The 25,322-nt window shown below is 33.1% G+C and overlaps 1 protein-coding gene across 1 annotated transcript in view; it reads right to left on the bottom strand.

The window, feature by feature from the left end:
• The window catches only part of LOC144979723 (uncharacterized), a 122,812-nt gene that overhangs the window by 29,994 nt on the left and 67,496 nt on the right, over positions 1-25,322 (bottom strand). Inside the window, exons 28-37 of the mRNA XM_078926677.1 lie at positions 22,263-22,508; positions 18,671-18,847; positions 17,349-17,449; positions 16,662-16,881; positions 14,171-14,355; positions 10,739-10,792; positions 9,150-9,202; positions 7,815-7,962; positions 6,663-6,820; positions 3,854-3,996 (exon numbers count right to left, since the gene is read on the bottom strand). Of these exons, the coding sequence (XP_078782803.1) occupies positions 3,854-3,996; positions 6,663-6,820; positions 7,815-7,962; positions 9,150-9,202; positions 10,739-10,792; positions 14,171-14,355; positions 16,662-16,881; positions 17,349-17,449; positions 18,671-18,847; positions 22,263-22,508 (1,485 nt within the window). The remainder of the gene's footprint in view (positions 1-3,853; positions 3,997-6,662; positions 6,821-7,814; positions 7,963-9,149; positions 9,203-10,738; positions 10,793-14,170; positions 14,356-16,661; positions 16,882-17,348; positions 17,450-18,670; positions 18,848-22,262; positions 22,509-25,322) is intronic.

Below are 25,322 nucleotides of genomic sequence, written 5' to 3'. Positions count from 1 at the left end.
GCATGTCTTCCTTTAATGGTTCTCTGCCATCTTTGGACTTGAACAAAGGATCCCCAAACTTCATAATGTGCCGTTAATTTGGGGCGTTCTTGAAGGGTAAGACATCCAGCCATTTTTGTAGGGCTTTGAAATTTCAAACAAATTCACAGAACATACATTTAATTGACATATATCAATGAATATACACAAACGAATTGACAGGTCAGGAAAGGTAATGAGAACATAGATATAATTGTAATTCATCGAGGAACACCAAAAATGAGAAAAATATTACAATATTTGAATAAATTATAAGTATTTTAAAATAGGGAGTTAATTTTAAATCACTCTGTATATCCTCTTTTGGAATTGCCTTCAATGGCCTGATCTGTTGTGTAAAATCCTCTTGTTTAGAAGTTTGGCATGAGGTGAACTGTTGCGTCTTCTCTAGATCATAACTGTAGACCCATGTCTTGTAATGATCTTTTCCGAAAATAATGCATCCTCCTCACTTTCATCAATGAATTCTTGGCAAATATCTACTCACTTTTTGTGATCTGTTTTTAAGGGGAGTCGGTTTTGCCGCAATCTTCTGTATCTCAAGGCAGTTTGTCAGAACGTTATGACAGGACCCATGTGAAATTCCAAATGCAATACAAGTGTTGTCAATCGTCAGACATCGATTGTTATGAAGACCAGAAGAAACTTTCTGTAAAGTTTGGTGGTCACAATAGTTTTGGGTGAACCAACTTGAGGCTTTTTATTGACAGACATGTCACCAGCCATGTAAATCATTGTAACTACTGAGTCCGGGACTTGCAGTTATTGCTACATATGCAACTTTTAGCATATTCAGTTGCATTACCAAATAGATAATCTTTAAAAGATTTATCTGTTGTTCAATGAATGAATCAAAACTCATCTCCGATGCAAACTTGTTGAAAACAGAATACATTTGATAGATTATGAGAGTTTATATTTTTTTTTAAAGCCAAGAGTGCCTGGAAGATTTGAAAATATTGTGTTTAAAAATTCGCAAAAGGTCTATCTTGGAAATGCTGTCATGAACAAATGGCAACTAGTTCAGTAAATGTAGGGTTTGGCCCGTAAGAAATTGGTACCAAGCGAATTTATATTCTAAGGAAACTAGACTATGTCCTTGGTCTCCCACGAAAACTCCACCAAAATCCGTCTATGGGAAAAAATTACAACCGTTTTAAATTCAACTTCTGTATGAAAATATTTTCCTCTTTGTCTTTGTTAAAGGGAAATAATCAACATAAAACTATTCTTTTCTGTTAACATAGACTTAGAGAGGGTAAAATGTCATTGAATAGCCCCTCAATTTATTTCTCATTTAATTTATTTATTTTACATGAAATGAATGCTTTTTGATGTTTTGGCATTTTAAATACCCGTTATATGGGGTGGCTGGAATTCCCCTAAAGGTGGGGGAATGTTGGATCCTGGTGACAGACAATTTCTTTATCTGTATACAGCGTTGCTATTAAATCCCCCTAAATCATTTTCCCCTTCCATATGAATGTGTCTTTTTTCTCTTTTGGAATGGTGCCATTTGGTTTCGCCCGGGCCCTGTCTGGGGTCCTTTGAAGAGAGGGAAACGGATGTATTTAGTATTTTTGTGAAAGATGATAATTTTTTTTCCGTTGTAGATAATTTCTCCATTATGGACTATGTAAATGTTAGGTTTTTGGATAGAATGCTTATTTTGTAACCCCCTTAGTGAATCCTTTTTGTATTTCCTGTGTCAGTGTGGTACTTCCAGGTGGTTTCAGATTAGCTACAAGGATTAATATATATATATATTTTATATATATATATATATATATATATATATATATATATATATATATATATATATATATATATATGTACATATTGCTCTTGTATCTGCTTCTGATTCCTTGTGAACGTGTCCATTTTCTTTGGAATTTGTAATGCGAGCTATATAAACTATTTTTCATTTTCTTTTTACCCGGCGCTCAAATGACTTTAAAGTGTCGCAAGTCCCAAAAAAAAAACTTCTTTGAAAACCTTAAAAAAATTCAAGGTTAATGAATTAGCGTCATCAAATATTGAGGTTTAATTGATGAAAATCAATGTTAAATAATGTAAATAATTTTCAAAAACATATCTCATTTAAACCATCATAGATAGGTGCTATGCTTCAACTGATCACAATGTTGGTTCTGTCTTTTTAGACTGAGCAGAAAATATATCAGCAATTTAAATTTCCCAGTAATACATCGATACAACTACTACATGGAATCATCTGCATTCACATTAAATATCCAGCAAGATGTTGGATTTTTAAATAATTGATACAATCAAGGTGTCGATACAAACCCGGATGTATTAAACACGATGACCAGCTTCTTCTATAGCATTGTATTGTAGCTCACTGAACAGTATTTTGCTGCCCTTGCTTGACCTGAATTTTTACATTGAATTCCTTTCACATTGTGTGATGCTCACGATTTTTAATACTTATACGATTTCTATATTTAGCAATCACAAAGTGATATCTACCAAATTTCAAGCCAATTTGCTGGTGATATCAGCATTTATGTCAATCATAAGAAAATATTCAAACAGGATTTAGTACTTGATTGTATTTGATTTTGGCTTACAGAGAGACCTTTTTATTTGAAATTTAGCGCCATTGAAAGGTAACGGCTCTGCACGTCTAAAAGAAAGGAAGGGAGAAAGAGCTAATTCAAACAGGATCAGAAGTGCTGTCTATGCATGAGTAATCCATCGCTAGCAAAGGACCGTGCCAAGAGGGGATGAAAATGTACATCAATATCAATTACATAGATTAACGCTCAAACAATAGAGAAATAATTTACAAGAAAAATTCACCTCTCACATAAAGATTAATCCATCTGACTGTCGCCCTTCTAGCAATGATCGACAGACCAGTCAATTGTAGTTTCATAGAAAAGACACTGAGCTACATGGAAAACAAAATTGCTATAAGAATATGAGAATGAAGTGATATCAAGGTTTGTATGCTATTTTATACTTTTCTTGGCCATACACTGACTTGAATTTGACATAGATTTGATGATTTTATAAAACTTATGACATGCACACGATAATCCTCAAAACAATGAGATCATTAAGCTCAACTACTAAAATTTCAAATTTTGATTTTCCAATCTGCATTTTAGGTCCTAGGTGTACACATATTTGCTTTTATTAAAGCTGAGCAGTGTGGAAAGTTTTTAATAGTAGGTCTAGGCTGTCCACATTTTATTCAGTTTAAATGGAAACATGTGAATCTACAAATGAAAACACAGGAATAATATAGGCTGATTTTGAGGGTTTTAATTTTTTAAAGCAGAAATATAAGCAACTTTAAGGCTGCATCAACCAAATATGCATCCACATGCATACATTTATGTTTTAGGTTGATCATTTATATAACAAATGGCGAAAAACTGACTATCACAAAGTTTTAGAGGGGTTATATAGACTCAATTATTTTTTTGCCATGAACAGATTTCGGGGGATATTTATTATGATAATAAACATAAAATAAACAACCACATATGTTAAATTTAGCTTGGTACCAATTCTTCCCGTTCACTCTATTTTTTAGCTGAAATCTACTGGATCTACAACAGTTACCGAGTTGAATTTTTTCATCCAATTGGAAAAGGTTTATACTTCCTGAAAAGTGAGCATTCATTAGCAGTGCATCATTGGTGCTGATGGGGTTTGACCCAGTCTGGAAACATATTGACTACAGGAATAAACAAGTTATAATATATATAATACTGATCTGTAGTATTAGTTTTACTCTTTGGCACCATTAAATACAGGCAATTTGAATATAAAGAGCGTTTACCTTTTCTCTAGCAATGGACATAGAAACATTCGTGTAGGCGAGGTCGTCAAAACCTTTGTATTCACAGGATGGAGCATACTTGAGTTTGCGGATGTATTGGGCCTCCTGGTACTTAAGCTGCCTTGCAATTGCCTCCTTACTTTCTGATAGAAACGGGTGATAATATAATTATAAAAAATATCTTTAGCCTTTTGTGCAGCTTTGATTAGTAGGTCCCAGGTTCAATTCCCCTAGCCTAAATTTGAGTCTATGCAAAAGACTCTATACTCATATTGTATATATATATATATATAAGTATAATAAGTGTTAAATGAGTTGAGTATTTGGTCAATAAAAGTCTTGTCTCTGACCGAAAAAATTGTAACAGTGCTTCACTGACATCTATATCTTGTATTGCTTTTGGTTTGTGACATCTAATATAGTGCTTCGAGCACATTCGGTGGATTATGCTACACTCGAGATAGATTCCCTCAAACTACTAGGGGGATATAAAAAAGTTCAAAGAAACCGTACTTTGATGTCTTGCCATAACGACTTGATATTTTGAGAAAGATAGCTTTATTTATACATGCCATGTTACAAGGGGTTGGGGACGGGGATCGCTTCATTGTTTTTATGCATGTTACAGTGCTTGCAACACTCGTAGGACATTTCAGCATCAATAAACATTGAGATTTTTAGGGACAGGTAGATCTGAAATTTAAAGTACAAAAGAAAAAGTAAGAGACACAGGGGACTGGATCAAATAGGGAACAGAAGATTCCATGAACAATCTATCAATTATTTTACAACACGTATAAGTCTCATCCAACCACCATAAAAACAATCGTGCAATATGGGGCACACACAAAATTTGTCAAAATTTTAAAAAATAACAGTGATAATAATAATAATATAATAATAATAATAATAATAATAATAATAATAATAATAATAATAATAATAATAATAATAATAATAATAATAATAATAAATAATATTTTATTGCATCCCAAAAAGGAAATTTTTTGTACAGACGTGTTATAATTTCCACAATTAGATAAAAATGCAATGGAAATAGGATGTATATATAAAAAAAGGAGCAAATTTATAATATGAATAATTTCAACACTGTAAAATAGTTAAAACTGTCACTATAAATTGAAAATTGAAAAGATTGCAAAACAAATAAATGAATAAATTAATATTTATATTTTTAAAAAGTAAAAATGAGAAATAATTATATAAAATGATTATTGCTTGTTGTTATAAAGCCTAATACTGGACGGCAGAAAAGATTTTCGGTGTCTCTCTGTTTTCGTTGAAATAGAGAAAGGGCGACCACTTCTTTTTGACATAATAATTGATGGTCTTGGTGGATGATACTGGTCATTTAATATTTTAGTTATTTTATTTATACAAAATTTCTCGTATAAAAGATCTACAACGTCAACATCATTTATATAGCGTTTAATGGATTTTTTAATATTTGAATTTATTTTGTTCCTTTCCACTGCTAAGCAATTGCCTCCCCAAGCTGTTATACAAAATGACAAAACACTTTCGATTACTGCTCTATAAAATAATGTGCAGAGGGGTTTATCTATTCTAAACTGAGAGAGTTTTGATAAAAAATATGTATGTCTGCACATCTTATGCCTAATTATTTTCAAATGTTCATCCCACTTGAGCCTGTCATCGATCGTTACACCAAGGTATTTGTAGTGAGGAACTCGCTGGACGAATTGGTCCTTTAATTTTAACGGTTCTATGGTTCCTTCACTCTCCTAAAGTCAATCACTAGCTCCTTTGTCTTGCTTATGTTAAGCTCTAGGTGGTGGGCATCACATCAAGACACAAATCTATCAATTTCTTGCCTATAAGCCACTTCGTTGCCATTTGTTATGAGGCCTTGAAGAGCGGTGTCATCTGCAAACTTTATTAAAGGTACACTCAGGTTTTGACTTCTACAGTCATTCGTGTATATTGTGAATAATACAGGGGACAATACACAACCTTGAGGAGCACCAGTATTTGTAATTATACAGGAAGATTAGTTTTCTCCTAATTGAACATATTGTGCTCTCTCCGTAAGAAATTCGAGCACCCAAGCAATTATATACTTGTTTAAATTCAGACTAGTCAATTTTTGAACAACCAACTGAGGTTGCATTGTATTGAACGCTGAAGAAAAATCTGCAAAAAGCAATCTGCAATAGCTCCTAGCGTGATCTAGATGCCTGTAGATGTTGTTTGTAAACAGCAAAATGGCATCCTCTACGCCACGTCCTGGTTTGTAAGCAAATTGATGACTATCACTCAATGGCATAAACTGATTCCTAATTTTAACAAGAACAAGTTTTTCTAAAGATTTCATGACTATTGAGGTCAGTGCAACAGGTCTGAGAGCGTTCATAGTTTCAAGTTTTTCTTTTTTTTGGAACAGGAATAATTTTTGAAGTTTTCCAAATTCCAGGGATCGAAACGCATTGGAGGGATCAGTTAAAAATATGTGTATAAATGGGGGAAAGCTGATGGGCACATTCTTTTAATAATTTTCCTTTCAATCCATCCAGCAGCCTTCCTCTCGTTTAGTTTCAAAAATACGAATCTCGTTTCCTCTTCACTGACCTCAATAGTCATTTCATCTTCCAAAGCCCTGTCTAATTTATGTTTTTCATTTTCAATATCAAATTTGTTTGCTGTGTCGAAACGTGAATAAAATTTATTTAAAGTTTCAATTTCGATATCTTCTGATATACCTTTATAATACCTTTATAAGGTAAGAAAAAATTGCACAACATATAACTTTAAAAAACTGACACCAAACCTTGAATTCTCATCCTGGCCAATGAGAGAAAAAGGTGCATTCTCTTCACACAGTTGATAAATAGTGTAATGATGAATATAATCAGGGGCTCCAGAAGAAAAATCTCATGGCACAAGACCAATGGTGTTAAGTAAACTGTAGTGAAACCGTCCTTGGAACTTTGAAAAAAAAAACAAAAAAAAAAACCCCAATACCATGAAGTAAGCATTTCAATCGGTCGACAACATATTTAAATGAATTTAATTAAATACAGTGGCTAGGCTAACATCGGTGATCGAAATTATTCAAAAGTGATACAGTAGAAAATAAGATCTTTCTTTAGGTTTATATTTCACTTGTGCTTGAAAGGGTCTCTAAAGATTACTTTAAAAATAAAATTGAAGAATAAAACCATAAAAAATATTTTTGATTTTTGATAGATACATCAAATGAAATCCCTCCTTCTCTTCTGTTTTGTGTCAAAATTTGTGTCGAATCCCTTGTTTGGTGTGATCCAGAAGTCGATGTCAGTCAAACATACTTAAACAGTGAAAGTCGTGTCATGATCAGACCTAAGACAGCGTGGCTCAGCGGCACGGTCTTTGCTTCGTACCCGGAAGGTATCGAGTTCGATCACCCGCCGCTGAGCTGTGTGGCCTTGAGCAAGTCACTTCGCCCTAGCTCATTTTGCGGCGCTACACTGCGGCTGACGCCTGGGTTATTCCAGTCTCACCTTGGAATAGACCCTGGATAAAAAATTTCGCTTATGGGATGAATAAAGGGAATTTAAAAAAAATGTTTTTTATTTCCTGGAAATTCCACCATTTCGAGTTCAACCCAATAAAATATCATTGTTTGTTTGTAATAACAAGCTTCAATTTGATATTTTCTGATGTTTGTAACAGTATTTTCTAAAGTTTCTTTGAATTGTTGAAATTACTTGTTTTTCCTCATAAAATTTGACAGTCAGTCTCCTTAATAAATGTAATCAATTTATTGCAGGTTTCATATTATTTTTATTATCATTATTATTATTATTATTATTATTATTATTATTATTATTATTATTATTATTATTATCTTACACAAATGCATGCTCTATAATTTGTCAACAGGAGCAGTAAAGATTTGACGATAAGGAGATAAATATGTCAAGGGAAAACCAAAACTTACCTTTGATGTTGAGATATCAAGATGAGAAAAGCAGAGCACAGTAACAAAACTAAGCTGATCCAAACTATAGCAATGTTGACTCTAAGAATAGAACAAACCGATGTTCGACGTTTCTCCTTGGTCATCAAATTTTCCATTTTGTTTCCCTCTGTATAGTGTAGAGAAATTGTTGACAAAAGATTAATTCTTATCCATTATGGATCTCAAGGGGGGGACTTAAAGATTTATAATGGAGTGGTACAGTCAGTATAGCTACACCTATAAAAAGATATAAATTGAGATGGCTGGGACACATTGCCAGAATGGAGCAAACTGCTTTGCTAATAATAGGACTTTGCATGAAGTCTGATGAAAAAAAGAGAAAGTAGACCGGTAGATTTAACCCTTTCCTTACCAGCCATTTTCAGAATTTTCCCCAAAATTTCACACCCACCCAACACAAAAATAGTTTTTTCTTACTCAAACTGGAAAGCAACAAATACATTCTATGCATAATATTGTTCGGCAAAATGAACTCTATCAACATCATAGTGTCACGTTTTTTAGCTACAATAAAACATTGTTCTTTAAATTGTGTGATTTACAAAAGAAGTCTGAATGATAAAAGTGCTGGTTGGATCGTAACGAATGTGACGATTTTCCTATGGTTGATAAGGAGAGGGGTAAGCAAAAAAATAAGACATCCGGGAGAAATAGTACCAAGCTAAATTTAATATATTTGGTTGCATATTTTATGATGATAATCATATTAAAAATCTATCAAAATCCATTTGTGGGAAAAAGTTATTGATCGGTGTCTATATAAGCTCTCTAAAATTTTGTGATAGTTTGTATTTTGGCATTAAAAAAAAAAAAAAAATTAAAGAGGCAGGCCCAAAGAATACAGTAGACACTTCATAAAAGAGTTGAAAGAGGCTGGCCTGGCTTGGAATAACATCTCCATCTATGCAGCTGACAGACAAAAAATGGAAGTCCTTGGTAGATGCCTTGTGTCCCTCATAACTTGACGTGGGTTAAGTAATTGTGAGATCAATATTAAAATGATATCAAGAATAAATATAAAAGGAAACTCAGATTTTTCTAATTCTATTTCCATTTTTACCAAATGATTATACAGTGTCATAAGAAAATGCAGATTTTTAACTGAGTAATTTTAACAGGGTATTATGTTTTTATTATTGTATTATGTATCCAACTGAATTCACTCCAACTAAATACCTATTTGAGGTGATGACTGGCGCATTAAACTATCAAAAACAAGGAAGTGAACAGTTTAGTATAAACTAATGTTAAATGAAAATTAATTAATTATAAAATAATGTTTGAATGTCTTACCTCCGCTTTTCACACCTTGGGGTGGTTTGTATTTGTAGGAGAACATATCTTCCCTGTCAGATTAATGATTCATTGAATTGATTGACAAACCTATAATAGGTGATGACCTAATGAAGTTAATTATATTGATTAGACTTATATAATATATGAGAGTCTATCGAGGACAACTCCTTGTCATTCTCGACGTCTATCATATACACAAAATACCAATAATACTATTACTAAAACCACTACTACCGATAGATAATAGTTGTCATGATGATTAAAATGACGATAATAATAATAATAATAATAATAATAATAATAATAATAATAATATAATAATAATAATAATAATAATAATAATAATAATATAATGAAATGATGATGATGATGATGATGATGATGTGATGGATAATTATAATAATGATGATGATGATGATGATAATAATAATATAATAATAATATAAAATAATAATAATAATAATAATAATAAAAATATAGTAATAATAATAATAATAATAATAATAATAATAATAATAATAATAATAATAATAATAATAGAATCTAAGTTCTTTTTTTTTTGCAACAGGGCCAGTATGGAAAAAATCATTCCAATTCCACTATTTTAGTGGTAGTCTTTATTTAATTGGACCTATGTAATGTGCATGTTGTAACTGCAGTTGCATTTGCAGTATTACTGTAATTGTGCTAAATGACGCAGACCTTCTTTTCTTTTAATCAAAATATGGCTTCCGATTTGTTATAAACCTAATGGGAAACCCGCAATATTTATAGGGAAATAAAGGCTATTACAAAGAGACAGTCATCTAATTTAATTTTTATACTACTATATTGTGGAAATTAACATAGATCGAGACAAATGTTTTGAGCAATCAACAATCAAATTCGGCCAAGTAATAGTATGTAGTTGGCCGCAAATATATGTGGCAACACGGTGGCCAGATGGTGATTCCCAATCATTTGAGCCAATGTGTGCTATAGATAGTTCAAAGATGACGTCACTCATGTCTTTGTTATTGTTTTTTTGCCATCCACGTTTATGAGTAAATGCTCACTGAACTGTATTAACCTGACTATAAACGTTCATGGATACACACAGTTTTGTGTGTTGGTCCGTTATACTTCCAGATGGCAATGTTATGAGCTTCTTAGCCAAGCGCATACTATCCATAGATACCCTTGATTGAAAACAAAAAGTTGATTTGATAAAAATCAAGTTATTTTTGTTAATATGGTTTGCTTTTCTTGATCTATTTCCGTCTATCATATGTGTTATGGCTTGATTTTACATTGTTGTTTTTTCCCAGGCTGGACATCTTTTTTTTTTTTTTGATCGATCGATAACAGTTGATTGTCAATCCTTTTTGTTACTATTGACTATAAATATCCCTTTAAAAAAAAAACAACTGATCAAGTTAGAAGACAGGCAATCCACATGAGACTCTGTTTACAAACTGATAATTTGAATAACGCCTAGTTACGCTACTTATTACAAATATTAACTTGTATGTATATATATATATATAATATATATATATATATATATATATATATATATATATATAATATTTAAGTGAAAAACTTACTCGTAAGGATAGATATTTGTAGATCTAAAGTGCCAGTGTTTATTTACAATCAATCTGAAGAGAAATTGATGGCAATAAGTTATCAAGATATTAAAATATACCATGTCCAAATTAATAAAAAAGTTAACTTATTTAAAAAAAAAAAATTTCTCCTTATTATCATTGAGGGATCTCGAATTGTCGCACAATTTGTTTACCAATACATGTTGTTCATAAATTCATAGTAAAGATAAAATTTAATGGCCTTCTACCACAATCTGGCTTTATGATGGAATGAACCAGAATCTAAAATTAGAATTTAAAGTTAAAACATCTAATATTACAATCCTTTCTCTTTTGTCTCAAATTTATTATGTTAATATAGACTTGAAGTCCCAAATTTTAATACCTTAATTCGATCTGAAAAAGTACCAGTCATGCCACACTGTGACAATATTTTTTTTGTTTTGGCCATAATATTTATCTGCCCATTAAGAACACCAAATTTAAAATCAAGAACAGTTGTATTATTTCAATATTTCTGTATGGATCTGAATGATGGAGGATGACATAAACAAGATGTCTGCATTTCATACAAAGACTCTCGGGAGGACCATGAACATTTACTGGCGTCAATGTGGAATGGAAGACACGACGGCCATCATCATGAGAGGAAGGTGGAGATGGATAGGACATCATAATATGAGGGGAGAAAAGGAGGGAAACATCAACAAAACTGCCTTATATTGGACACCAGGCGGACAGAGAAGTAGAGGGAGTCCTCGGGCAACTTGGAGAACAGTGGAGAGAGAAATGAGAGAATTGAGGAGGGGGGGGGGGTATGTAGGTCCCTGAAGATGATGGTCACTGACAGAGGAAGCTGGATGTTGCTGCCTTACATGCCAACAGGCAAAATGGGCTGTTCGTCAGGGTATACGATTTGAGGTGGTTAGGTATTAAAGCGGTTTCCCTTTACTGAGAGTATACGGGTGCAATACGCCCAGTTGATATGGACTGTATAGATAGTATGAAGTTGACGTCACTCAAGTCGTTATTATTGCTTTTTGCCATCCGCGTTTGTGAGTAATTCTCACTAAACTGTATTAACCACACTATAAAAGTTCATGGTTACCTATGGTTTTGTGTGTTGGTCCGTTATACTACCGGATGCCAATGTTGTGAGCTTCTAGCCCAGCGCATACTATGTATAGAAAATTTGTTAAAGGGTATATGGAGAAAGTCTAAATCATAACAATTGTCACTCATCTCCTCAATCTTTTATTACAGTGGAGTTAAGATAAAATATCGCCAGTAAGAAACGTTTCATCCAGAGCTATTTTCCCCCCATATTAGCTTCAATCAGCCTGGTCAAAATAAGCACAAATCAGTCTCTCTCCAGTTAAAATAAACTGGTAACTGCCATATTAGCCTTCTTTTCCCACCCCCACGCGCCAATTCCTCCTCTTCCGCCCCCCCCCCCCAAATAAAAAAAATAAAACGTAATGTAGGCTACCAAATAAAAAGACTAGGCATGATGCATCATTGAAAAGTGTCATGCACTCATTTTTTTCATGAATAAGAGAGGCTACTGAGCTTTTACTCATCACTCATTTTGAAATGAAAGTTATTTCCATTGACATTGGATACAATATCTTGCTTAATTAAGATAAACTTTTTTTCTGGTCCAAAAGAGTTTATCTTAAGTGAACTCTTCTGTAACACCAAGGTAAAATAGATTATAAATATTGAATTAGTAGGAAAATACGAAATTTGTAGTAAAAATTACGAAATTTATAGTCAGAAATGTATGTGAGCAGATATGTTTTGTTTGTTTGTTTGTTGCTTTAGGTCTCTTCCAACACAATTGAGGTTATATGAGAGACCGCTGAAACAAAAAAACAAACAATCTAACAAAAATAGTACAAATGTCAATCAAAATCATAACTAAAGATATCATAAGCTAAATTATAAATAACCAAGAACAAACAGGCAGAGGATTACAGGAAAAAAATATCCCCTGTCAAAAATACAATCACAAACCAAAGAAGCAGGATAGGCTAGTAAAGAGAAAAGAAACGACATCACTATCGGATCGTACACCCATGCGAACATCATAGGTATATGATTCAAGGGTGATGCTCCCATCCAACCACCCGCTGAGCAGATATGTGAAAGTGTGCGAATAATTTTAACTACACTGTAGGAGCTTTATGCAATTGGTTTATAGAAATGTTCTTGTTATTAAAATATGAAATTTATAATTAAAATTACGAAATTCAAAGAACAAAAAGATGAAATTCATTATACTCAAAAATATAAAATTTATAGTGAAAAATATATTACATTCAGAATGTGAAGCTCGGGCTAAATTTAAATGCTTGATTAAGGAGAATAAATGTAGTCCTTAAATTGCTAACATCTTAGGTAAATACCTAATACTAACAATTTAAAATTCTATTTCACTATTTCATATCTGTTACATCCTGAATTTATCCCAGATTGAAGCGATTAATGATGAATATAATAATATTTTGTGGACTGTAGATAAAACTCCATTTATAAAGATACAATATTTTTTAATGTATCAAAAAGATCATAAGATGTAAGTTCAAAACATTTTGAATGAATTTGCAGATTTCAGATATTTTGACAAGTCCATCTTAATTTTTAGACGAAATTTAAAAACATAGCTTGTTACAGGAATAATATAATATGAGTATGATGAAGATGGTGAATGGTGTTATAGGGGAATGGTGAAAGTGAAGGATTGTAACGAAAATATTAGGAAGGTTGATGATGATGATGATGATGATGATGATGATGATTATGACGATGATGATGATGATGATGATGATGATGATGATGATGATGATGATGATGATGATGTTGTTGTTGATGCCAGTTTTTTTTTTTTACGATAACTACTATGTGACTAGTGTGCATCTTGTGTGAGTGTGTCTATGTCAATATTGTATTGTTATAAATGTGTCACCAAATGACAAATTGCCACTTTTTTTGGGGACAATAAAGATATATTATTATTATTATTATAAAATGTTCTGTTAGCAAAATAATTTGATAGTAAGTCATTGCTATCTCCACCTCCTCCACACGAAACCCTTGACTCAACCTCCAAACCTAAATCAAAACCTTGGTCCAAACCGGCTTTTACCGTGATAGATATTTTTTCACTATATGAATCTCAAACTTTGCTACAATCAGGTCTTAACACGTTTTTTTTCTGTTATTGATTTTTCATTAATCTCCTAGAATTGTATCATTCACATTGTTATCTTGTACCAGTGCCTGCTCCCAAACTTTTCACTATTTAAATTTTGCCTGATCCTTCATTTAAAATGCGTTTATAAAAGCCCATCTGCTTCTTTAGCTATCATTATAATTGCCAGCATTTCTGCTTGCATATAGAATACTCACAGCATATAGAATACTCACAGCTGTATGATGATTGTGAAAAAAATGTTTAGTCCTAAAACAACAGGAGCGCAAATGAAAACGTGCAATACTTCATGGGGAATAATATCGTCCGTGAATTTGTATTTAGGCCTTCCCACAGTAAGCATCAGTGTGGTCACAAAACTCAACAGAACAATAACGTGAAGTCTTGTTATCTTAAGTGCCTGCAAACCAAAATGCAAAATTTAGCAAAAACACGATGACCTCAATTGTTTCATAAAATTTTAAAACATACAATTGGGAATATATAAAATGTTACCCACGTTGAGACTATAGTCTTACATAATTTCTTAGTTTTCTGTTTGAAATGATTGGTGATGAAAAAGGCCTGCCAACCCTTCACATTCCGAAGGTCAAACAAAAAAGTCAGGCAATTGGAATTTGAGACAAAAATTTATAATTCCCTATAAAAATTACCACCCACCTTGCCTCCAAACGTATAAAGGCAATATTTTGGCACAGCTGGTAAAACTATCACATGTGTTAGGTAATCGAATGGGGAAGGTGGAAACAAGTGCAGTTAGTTTTCCCCGCTTACCTACTTTTTGCCAATCATTAAAAACATTTTTTTTTCACGTTTTCCATCCCATCCATGCTTTCTTATCATTATCATCATTTTTGAAAATCATAAATTTAGAGACAATGGCGGAATGGAAAAGTAAAAATAAAAGAGTTGGCAAGTATGGACAAAGGAACCCCTATTTGCAAAAGTGAGTAGCACGAAGCACGAAACAATGTCAATTTGTGAGCATTATCAGCGATGAAATGAAATTTTTTTTACTTAAACGGTTGCGAATAGGCCACACGACTATTCACACACGTTTGTCAATAGCTTCCACGCTATTCGCAAACGGTTTAAAATTTGAAAGGTTAGCAGTTTGGCCAGTGTTTCCCCAATGTCTTTTTGAGTCCCGCTCCACTTTTTTTCCGAGACAAATTTGTTGGTAACCCACCAAGGAAAACATTTATAATCCTATAATGACTTGTAGCAAAATAACTTTTATGATGGGCCGTCATTACTCGGAACTTTAATCTAGTCATTATTAGGACCGCCCCCCCCCCCCCCCTCTGCCCCTGGCTGCCAATAATTTCATCGTTATTCGGACCCGAGTGACACGTGCCTCAGTGGGAATTAGTGCTTGTGGGAGGAAGTCAATGGATATTAGCGCTGATGGTAGGGTCTCATTGGATAATAGCAATGTTGACAGGAATTCAGTGAATATTAGTACTGGTGGTAGGTACTAAGTGAGGTGGTAGGGACTCAGTGGATGATAGCGTTGGCTTGGCCTTTGTGATCTTCTTCTGAGCAATTTAAAAAAAATTTTTTTTTTCTCTCTGATCATTTGTTCGTGTTTCTGAGCGAGATTATTGATATATATATATATATATATATATATATATATATATATATATATATATATATATATATATATTTTTCTTTTTTTTTGTCTCTGATTATTTCTTGTTTCTTAACGGGATTTCCTATTCTTTTTTTCTCCTTTTTTGCCTTGATTATTTTGTTTCAGAGCAAGATTTTTTTGGGTATAATATAACTTTTTTTTCTCTTTGATCATTTGATCGCTTTCTGACTGAGGAGATTTATTTATCTATTTATTGTTTTGGTTTATTTATATCTATTTATTTATTTAGTATGCACTTTTTGTTGCCTCTGATTGTTTGCTCTGTTTCTAGTAAGACTTTCATTTTCTCTTTTCCCTATGTCTCTGAGCGAGATTTAAAAAAAAATTATTTTAAAAAATTTTAACAATCGAAAAAGATTGGATAGGGCAGGGGTTTGACAAAATGCAATATCTTATAGAAAGCAACTAAAAGAAAGAGAAAATAAAGATCAAAAAGAAAAAAAGGGGTGGGGCATTTTAAATAAGAAAGGGGGGGGGGGGGGGAATAAAAATATAAATTAAAAAGAAAAAGGGAACAAAAAAGTGGCGGCGATGTTTTGTTGTTTAAGTAATTTTATACATGTATGGATACTTTATTAACTTTACTTATTTCTATGTGCATGTCGAACGTTTTCACTTCTCGAAAGAGAATAAATGTCAAACAGAGCGGTGTTTCAAAAAAGGGTCTGTGTATAATCACCGGGTTAATAAATGTTTGCGAATAGAATAGCCAGTAGGCTATTAGCAAACGTTTGTGAATAGACACTCCGTACAATTTATAGTATAAATGTTGCTGCTCGAAGCTCGAAGAAATAAAAAATAACGTGAAGTTGAATGTAAGCTTCAATTTAGTTACAAAAACAGATCAAATGAACGTTTCGGGTTTCCCCTTTATCAACAAAACAGGATGATTGAAACACCACATCTGTTGTGTTTCAATCATCCTGCTTTGTTGATAAAGGGGAAACCCGAAACGTTCATTTGATCTGTTTTTGTAATTAAATTGAAGCTTACATTCAACTTCACGTTATTATTCGTACAATTTATAGTATCATAACAGATCAACTCACCACTGGGCCATCTCCGGGCAGAGAGATTAAGACGGAGAAAAGAGTGTGATATTTCTTTAGATTGTGTCCAAATTTATCTATGAGGCATATGTTGAAGGATGTGTGCGATTCAGAAATCAGACACGTCTGAGAAGTTATTTGTTTGGAAAACCAGTCTTTGAAATAAACGCGATAAGTCCGGTTCTTGTCAGCATCATACACATCTATATAATGTAGACCCCTAGTGGAGAAAATGGATTATCATTAGAGAATCATGTATCCAATAAACGACTTTTGTAGAATTATTATTTTGGAGTTAATCATTAGATTGGGTTCTCAATTGGTCAGGAGTTCCAATAGCTTAGCTGATAGGGTACACAGTGCATAAACAAAGGGATCAATATCAATCCCACTTGCAGTTGAGCTTGTTCTGATCTTCCAGAAGTGATTGGGAAGCTGGGTCTGTTAGATAAGGCAGAAAGTACTTTTAAATAGGCTAATGTCCTATCCAAAGGGTAGCAAACATTTGCTACTGTCTGTTTTAACACTTAAGACCGGATAAACTGTTTTGTGACGCTTCATTAAAATAATTAATTAATATCTTATACGACACAAAGCTGGTTGAGAAAAACAAATAACGTGGAACACAATATAATCTTTCTGTGTAAAACCTGTATGTTATGGGAAAAAAACAACAAAACAACCCACCATCTCATATTGTGCTTTGATAGGTCAATCCTCACAACTACTGATTGGAGGCGCCCGGGATCCATGGCCATGCTGGCCAAAAACCAAGATTCTGAAGACCTCTGAGGAATGGAAACACAAATTGAATAAACAATATTTAAAAAATAGATTTTTTATAGCACAACAACAACAACAGCAGCTACAACCACCACCACCACTACTACTACTACTACTACTACTACTAACTAACTAACACACTACTACTACTACTATACTACTATTACCACCACCTACTACTACTACTACTACTACTACTACTACTACTACTACTACTACTACTACTATAGCACAATATCAGAGAAATGCAAAGTGATTGACTACTACTACTACTACTACTACTACTACTACTACTACTACTACTACTACTACTAGTGCAACAACTACAACTACAACTACAACTACTATTACTACTACTACTACTACTACTACTACTACTACTACTACTACTACTACTACTACTACTACTACTATTATTACAACTAATAAAAACATAAACAACAATGTTGATAATAGTAATAATAATAATAATAATAATAATAATAATAATAATAATAATAATAATAATAATAATAATAATAATAATAATAATAATAATAATAATAATAATAATAATAATAATAATAATAATAATAATGATAATAATAATAATGATATGCTACTGTAGCGGCTATGTGGTCTAGTGGTATGTCACTTGCTTTCGGATCGGAAGGTCCTGGGTCGAGCCTCGCACTCGGTGCATAGTTGAGCCCTTGGAAAAGGCTCTTTATTCTCTCACCGTACTCAGATGTAAAATGAGTACCTGGCCGTTAACAGCATTGTCTCTGTCCGATAAAAAATTGTAATATCGTCTAATAGGCGTCATGTCCCGTCCTGCTTGTTAAGTGTTGCTGTTAACGTTTAGTGGATATTGCGCTATATAAAACCTCAATAATAATAATAATAATAAAATAATAATAATAATAATAATAATAATAATAATAATAATAATAATAATAATGATAATAATAATAAAAGTTTCATTCAGCTCAGCGCAATATTCACCAAATATGCTTAAAGATTTACAAGGGACATGGGACCAATGAAATGCATACCATGCAGGACAAGACACGAGTAACACGTCAGATATTCATTGGACATCTGTGTGCAATTAATGAATAGAAGAATATTTATAAAGAGCCTTTTCCAAGAACAACTTTGCCCTGCCCTCGGAGAGACTCAAATCAAGGACTTACCCTGTCCCAAGGCAAATCTTATACCACAAGACCACAAAGCTCACGACTTACAAGAAAGTGACAGCCATTATCCAGGATCATTTCACCACTGGATCCATTGTCTCCAAAGAGTACAATTGAAGCACAACCCTTCAACCCAGCATTGGGAAAAGCTGAAGTCTTCACACAAATCATGAATTGATATCTGTCTCTAGGATTGAAGTGGTTGCCGGCTAAGTGAGTACGAAACTTGAAAAGTGTAAGACAAAAGAAACGATTCATTAAATTTTACTATCTATTTCCAAATAACATTTCTGCGATGTAACTGTTACTTGTAGTTGTAGAGATGCACTCTGACCTAAAAACTAGTAAGTTCATTTCTTCTTCTCCACATTCTGGGCTCTTTCTGTTCAAAATGGCGGTGTTGTTGAATGTTATGAAGTTGGATGAGCGTGTGTTAGTTTGAGAATGACAGAAAAAAGGGATGATTGCAAGATATTGTGTGACTGAGAATTAAGATTTTGAATGTTTTATTGTCTCCTTAAAGACTAAAACTTGACTAGGTCTTGTATTTGTATTTTCCAGCAATCAATAAAACTTTTTCCCCCTGTTTTTTTTCAAACTTGCTCATTCGACCATCACCTTTTATCCCGAGAGCTGACATTATTGTCATGAATATTTCCTGTTTCATCATTTAGATTCAAAGTATGCTCAGTGTTTAAAATAAAAGTTCACTCTCTCTCTCTCTCTCTCTCTCTCTCTCTCTCTCCCCCCCCCCCCTCCTCCCCCTCTCTCTCTCTCTCACTCTCCTCTCTCACTCTCTCTCTCACTCTCTCTCTCCTCTCTCTCCTCTCTCTCTCTCTCCCCTCTCTCCTCTCTCTCTCCCTCTCTCTTCACTCTCTCTCTCTCTCTCTCTCTCTCCCCCTCTCTCTCTCTCTCTCTCTCTCTCTCTCTCTCTCTCTCTCTCACTCTCTGTGTGCGTGCGTGGTCGCGTGCGTAGTTTGTTACCTGACGTGAAAGTTGGAACATTTTCTTATATCAATTGGCAAGCAAAAAATCCTCAGTTCTTAAAATGAATTTGCTCTCATTATCTTATCTATGGGGCGGATTTTCAAAATTCAAAAAGTGTTCTCTGTGACTATCAGAATACTTTATGAAAAAGTAAGAGACACCCGTTGTGAATATTTATAAATTGTCTCTTGTGGTACTGCAAATAATATAAAAATTCTATAAATGCAGTATAACTGTAAATTACGCAAAACAGTGCTCTTAATGGAGTACTGCTGCAAACAACAAATGCTATTTGCATTACTACTACAAATAACAAAAACCATACTTGTGCAAACAGCAGTGGCCTTGTTTAATATAAAAAGGAAGTCAAATCAAATGGAAACAATAGTCGTTCAGAGCCAATTGGCCCATGGAGTCGGATATTATCTCAGTGTCCTAAGGTGAAATGGATAATAGTTATTGATTGCTACCCTTTGGATAAGATGCTAGACTATCGCAAAGCACCAGATCTAACAGACCAAGCTACCCAATCACTGATGGAAAGGGGGGGGGGGGGGGGGTTCAGAAAAAAAAAACATCGACATCACACGGGATCGAACTCTGTCCCTTTGCATGTGAAGCGAGTACTCCACTAACTGAGCAATTGGGATAATAATAATAAAATAATAATAATAAATAATAATAAAATAATAATAATATATAAATAATAATAATAATAATAATAATAATAATAATAATAATAATAAATATATAATATAATAATATAATAATAATAATAATATATAATAATAATAATAATAATATAATAATAATAATAATAATAATATAATAATAATAATAATAATAATAATAATAATAATAATAATAATAATATAATATAATAAAATAATAATAATAATAATAATATAATAATAATAATAATAATAAATAATAATAATAATAATAATAATAATAATAATAATAATAATAATAATAATAATATAATAATAATAATAATAATAATAATGATAATAATAATGATAATAATAATAATAATAATAATAATGATAATAATAATGATAATAATAATAATAATAATATAATAATAATAATAATAATAATAATAATAATAATAATAATAATAATAATAATATAATAATAATATAATAATAATAATAATAAAATAATGATAATAATAATGAATAATATAATAATAATAATATAATAATAAATGTACATTTATATAGAGCTTTTATGCTGAAGCTTCGATGCGCTTCACATTGACCATCAGTAAAAAACATATACTGCAGATTCGGACATACGAACAAAAGCTCACACGCATCCAATTACCCACACACTCACACACACACATACACACACACACATCCATATACACACTGTACATAAATATATTACTCACAAACACAAACGCACACGTATATATATATATATATATATATATATATATATATATATATATATATAATATATATATATATATATATAATACACACAATACACACAATTAGGGATCCTCCTAATAAATAGAAAGATCCTCTAAAATACAAGCGAAAATGTGTTTGATCAGACCAGGTAGTGTTTTTCTCAATAGTTTTTAATGTGATTATTTACTTTTGCTCATATAATCGATATTCGTAGTAAATGATTGACTATGTCTATAATTATAGTCAGATTTTTAACGAGTGGCGCGTTTTTTTCTTCTTTTTCTCAGCTGTCCCTCAATGCACAGCTTCAAAAGTTTGTATGAATCTTTGAACCAATTTGTCTTAATCAAAAATATTTTTTCATTAATTGCAAAACAATAGGAAAGGATTTCGCTTATAACAGCTATATTAAAATCGATAACTGGTAAGGATCGTAACTCACAGATGACTTACAATTTCAAAATTATGACTTTTCAGCTTATACAGTTTGAAGGAATTCGTTAAAATGGAAAGTTCGGTTAATTGAAACTTAAACGATATACATTCAGTATCTGATTATAAAAAATTGAGAAGTGGAAGAAGAGCTTCAATTTAAGCGTTTAAGATAAAGTAGATGATATATAAATTAGACAAATAACATCTGAGATGGATGGAATCAGCAATATCCGATTCTTTCATATATTTGTATTTATTAAGCGAGTTATTTTTATCGTGCCAAATAACACGTGACAAAGTAAGCAATCCTTAACTATCAGACATCTCCATTTTATTACTATCATTACACAATGCTGAAAAATACAAGTGAAAGTGAACATTACGCACTTTTTTATTGCGAAATTTATAGAAATAGCTTGTCTTTATGCCAATTTAAATTCTAAGAATGGGGCGTATGTAAGAGTGTAAGCTTATGTAAGAAGTTTACGCAATAATTATACAATCAATAACAATACACATTATTTGGAGAGTGAAAGTGTAAATGTTATCCTGAGTCAATAGGAAAAAATACAAATTTTTAACGTCGTTTGGAGGGGTGTTCTCAAAAGCACTGGATTGCGCATCGAATCATTATATTCACGGGCCTCACAACACCATCATTTCCACCATCTTGAAAACCACTGAATAACGACATCCCTGGATAATGAGATGTTGTTATCCAGAGGTCGAACTGTAAAGATTTTTTGGAGATTAAAATTATATTTTTTGATGACTAAACAAACATTAAATCTTACGTTATTTTTCAAGAGGATATCGCTTTTCCTAGCAAAAACCATAAAGGCGAGGTATGCAATCCACAATCCTATGACAACAGTCGTCACAAAATATTCCTTTTTTTCGGACGGTTTGATAACTGCTTGTAAGCGGGACTTAATTCTGTTGTCAATAAGATCACTGGCAGATGTGATGTCAGCAGAGAACAAACCCACTGACCTTTTGCAGGTGCATACAAATTTCTCATCTGTCAGTTTGGTTGGAGTCTGTTGGGAAAAACGTAATGGGACAATGAGATTCATCAAATGGAAGTGTATTTTATATATTCGTATACCAGATTGGATTATTATAAAATAATAGTTGCTTTAACCCGTAAGAATCAGTGACCTGCCACCTCAATCGGGTGCAATGATTACGGTGAAGAAGATGGTGAATATGATATATGATATTCGATTCCCAAGTTGAGGCAGACCACATTTCTGGAATGGTTTTATTTCTTGTATTTTTCTTTCCTACTTTGCCTGGCACTGTTTTAAACACACTTTTTCAGATCTTTGTCATACACCAGTGCCTGCTCCCTAATTTTTCACTTTGATATTTCCGAAAATGATAATAGAGCTACTCGAATGTCTTTGTCCTCGTTCTCTCGTGCTCAATGATTTTGTAATATGATGCAAGAAGGGTCCAAAGCGGAGACGAGTACCCTTATGAAGGGTATAAAATCATACATTAAATCGTCCCAAATATCGGTAACCTCTGTGGGTAATAGTAGCATGTCTGACCGGTAATCAAGAGATATGAGGTTTGATCCTTAGTCAAAGCAGGCTGAATTTTTGGGATAAATATTCTTGTATATTTCTTCCTTAACTTGTCTGGCACTGTTTCATACACACTTTTTTTATCTTTATCACACACCAGTGCCTGCTACCTATTTTTTCTCTCTGTTTGTAATGTTTTATTGCATTTTGAATACATGGGATTTGTATCTGCTATGGTCAGCTTCGTGTGTGAAATAAAGTTGTGCACATAAACAAATATTTTTTATAGGGTCGAAAATCAAATGCAATACTGCATGTGTCGTTACTGATAAGTGGATTGTTGGTGCAATGTTTTGTGTGTTGGATAATTGTAAGAGTGAGTTGCATGTAGACATTTTCTTGTAAATATGTGTGGCAGAGTGGTTGCTATTGCCTACTGTGATAGGCCTGTGGTGTAATGCGGTGCTGAGTCAGAATTTTGTCTAATTCAGAATAAATATGATTATCCCTGAGAGTGAGTAGTTTGAACATAAGGTTTAATATATTTCTCCTCTGCATTGTGAAGTTTGTTGTTGTATTCTACTGTCTCTGCAAAAACAAGCAAAATAGAAAATCGTTAATCTTTTCTTTTACCTATATCTTGATATTTTTTTGAAGAACTGATATGCCTTTTTACTAATTCCCTAAATTTATGACGTATCTGGCTGTGTAGGAATACGTCTTTCTAGAGACTGGGCAGCGTCGTTTATGGTGCTTGAGGACTATCCCTAATAGTATGTGTAGAAATGGAGTAGAAATGGTCCAGCTGGATGTGTAGAAGAGGTGTGTGAATAGAGCTGTGATGTCGAGCTGCTGGCTTCTAGTCACCCTTGTGTTGTGATGGTAAAGCATTATAATCTCTGTGAAATGCGTCTGGTGTTCGCTGCTCAAATGATAATGTGCTGTTATTTGTGTTCATGCATCACCTATGCATGAACGGATGCATGGAAATGTGCCTTGTGGTCCTGGAACGTCATAGCTCTTGCAGAGGAAATCATATCCTTTGTTTAGAAAAATAAACAACTTCCAATTTATTTTTCTCTCCAGCAATAATAATAATATTAATATTAATAATAATAATAATAATAATAATATAATAATAATATAATATATAATATATATATATAGTAGAAAGTAGTAGTAGTAGTAGTAGTAGTAGTAGTAGTAGTAGTAGTAGTAGTAGTAGTAGTAGTAGTAGTAGTAGTAGTAGTAGTAGTAGTAGTGGTAGTAGTAGTAGTAGTAGTAGTAGTAGTAGTAGTAGTAGTAGTAGTAGTAGTAGTAGTAGTAGTATCGTTCGGCTACACTTCTATGTTCAAGGTATCAATCCAGGTTCTGAAGTCATCATCACATTTGTTGATGGTTTCAAACCCCCCTTCAAGTTTTGTCTCTGGGCAATCTAGTACGAGGTGGTTTGCATCTTGTGGTGCTTGGTTGCACTTTGGGCATGTTGGTGATTCTCATAGCCCCCATATGTGCATGTTGGCAGCTGTTCTTGTATGTTTTGACCGTAGTCTATTTGCAGCTACCCAGTATTTTCTTGGTTGATCCCGTAGACCTGGGAGACTTTTACAGGGATCTTCAATTAGTTCCCCTCCTGTTGGTTTATTCCTTTTCCATTCCTCGCACCAGACTTCTTGCGTGTTGTAGTTTTCTTTCTTTGATAGGTAGAAAGGTGAACGAGATTTTAGTCTGATGTTGGGGGCGCAGTTTTGTATATGGTTTGCAGAGGAGTTCCACTATCTTCTTCAGCTCTGGATATCCATTTCTGTGTTGCATCCTCTCTCCTCAAGTGGGGTGGTGCTATAGCGCCCATGACTGGCAGCCATTGTGTTGGAATTGATTTCAGGCATCCAGTTACTATTCGCATCGAGTCTCCTAGTTTCGCATCAACAAGGTTTGTATGGGCACTTCTCGTCCAAACAGGAGCACAATATTCTGCCACACTGTAGCAAAGGGCCAGGGTTGATGTTCTGATAAGAGTTTGCGATGCTCCCCATGCTGTTCCTGCCAGTTTTCTCCTGCTACCGGATCAGCACATTGCCGTCGTGCAGGAGCTCGCGTGCCCCAATGACCCTGAAGGGGATACCAGCTTGGATGCAATCGTGCTGGAACAGCAACAGGATAGGGACCAGACGAAGGATGATCCAACCCGGGGTTCAGACAAGGATTGCCTTTTCCTGACCCACACTTCTAATAATGAATAATAATAATAATAATAATAATAATAATAATAATAATAATAATAATAATAATAATAATAATAATAATAATAATAATAATAAT

The sequence above is a fragment of the Berghia stephanieae genome, chromosome 9 (genome assembly GCF_034508935.2).
Source record: "Berghia stephanieae isolate SIO BIC M18660-M18661 chromosome 9, UCSD_Bste_1.3, whole genome shotgun sequence".
Lineage (NCBI taxonomy): Eukaryota > Metazoa > Mollusca > Gastropoda > Nudibranchia > Aeolidiidae > Berghia > Berghia stephanieae.
The sequence above is the reverse complement of the archived record's forward strand: the minus strand, read 5'-3'. Positions and strand labels throughout refer to the sequence as shown.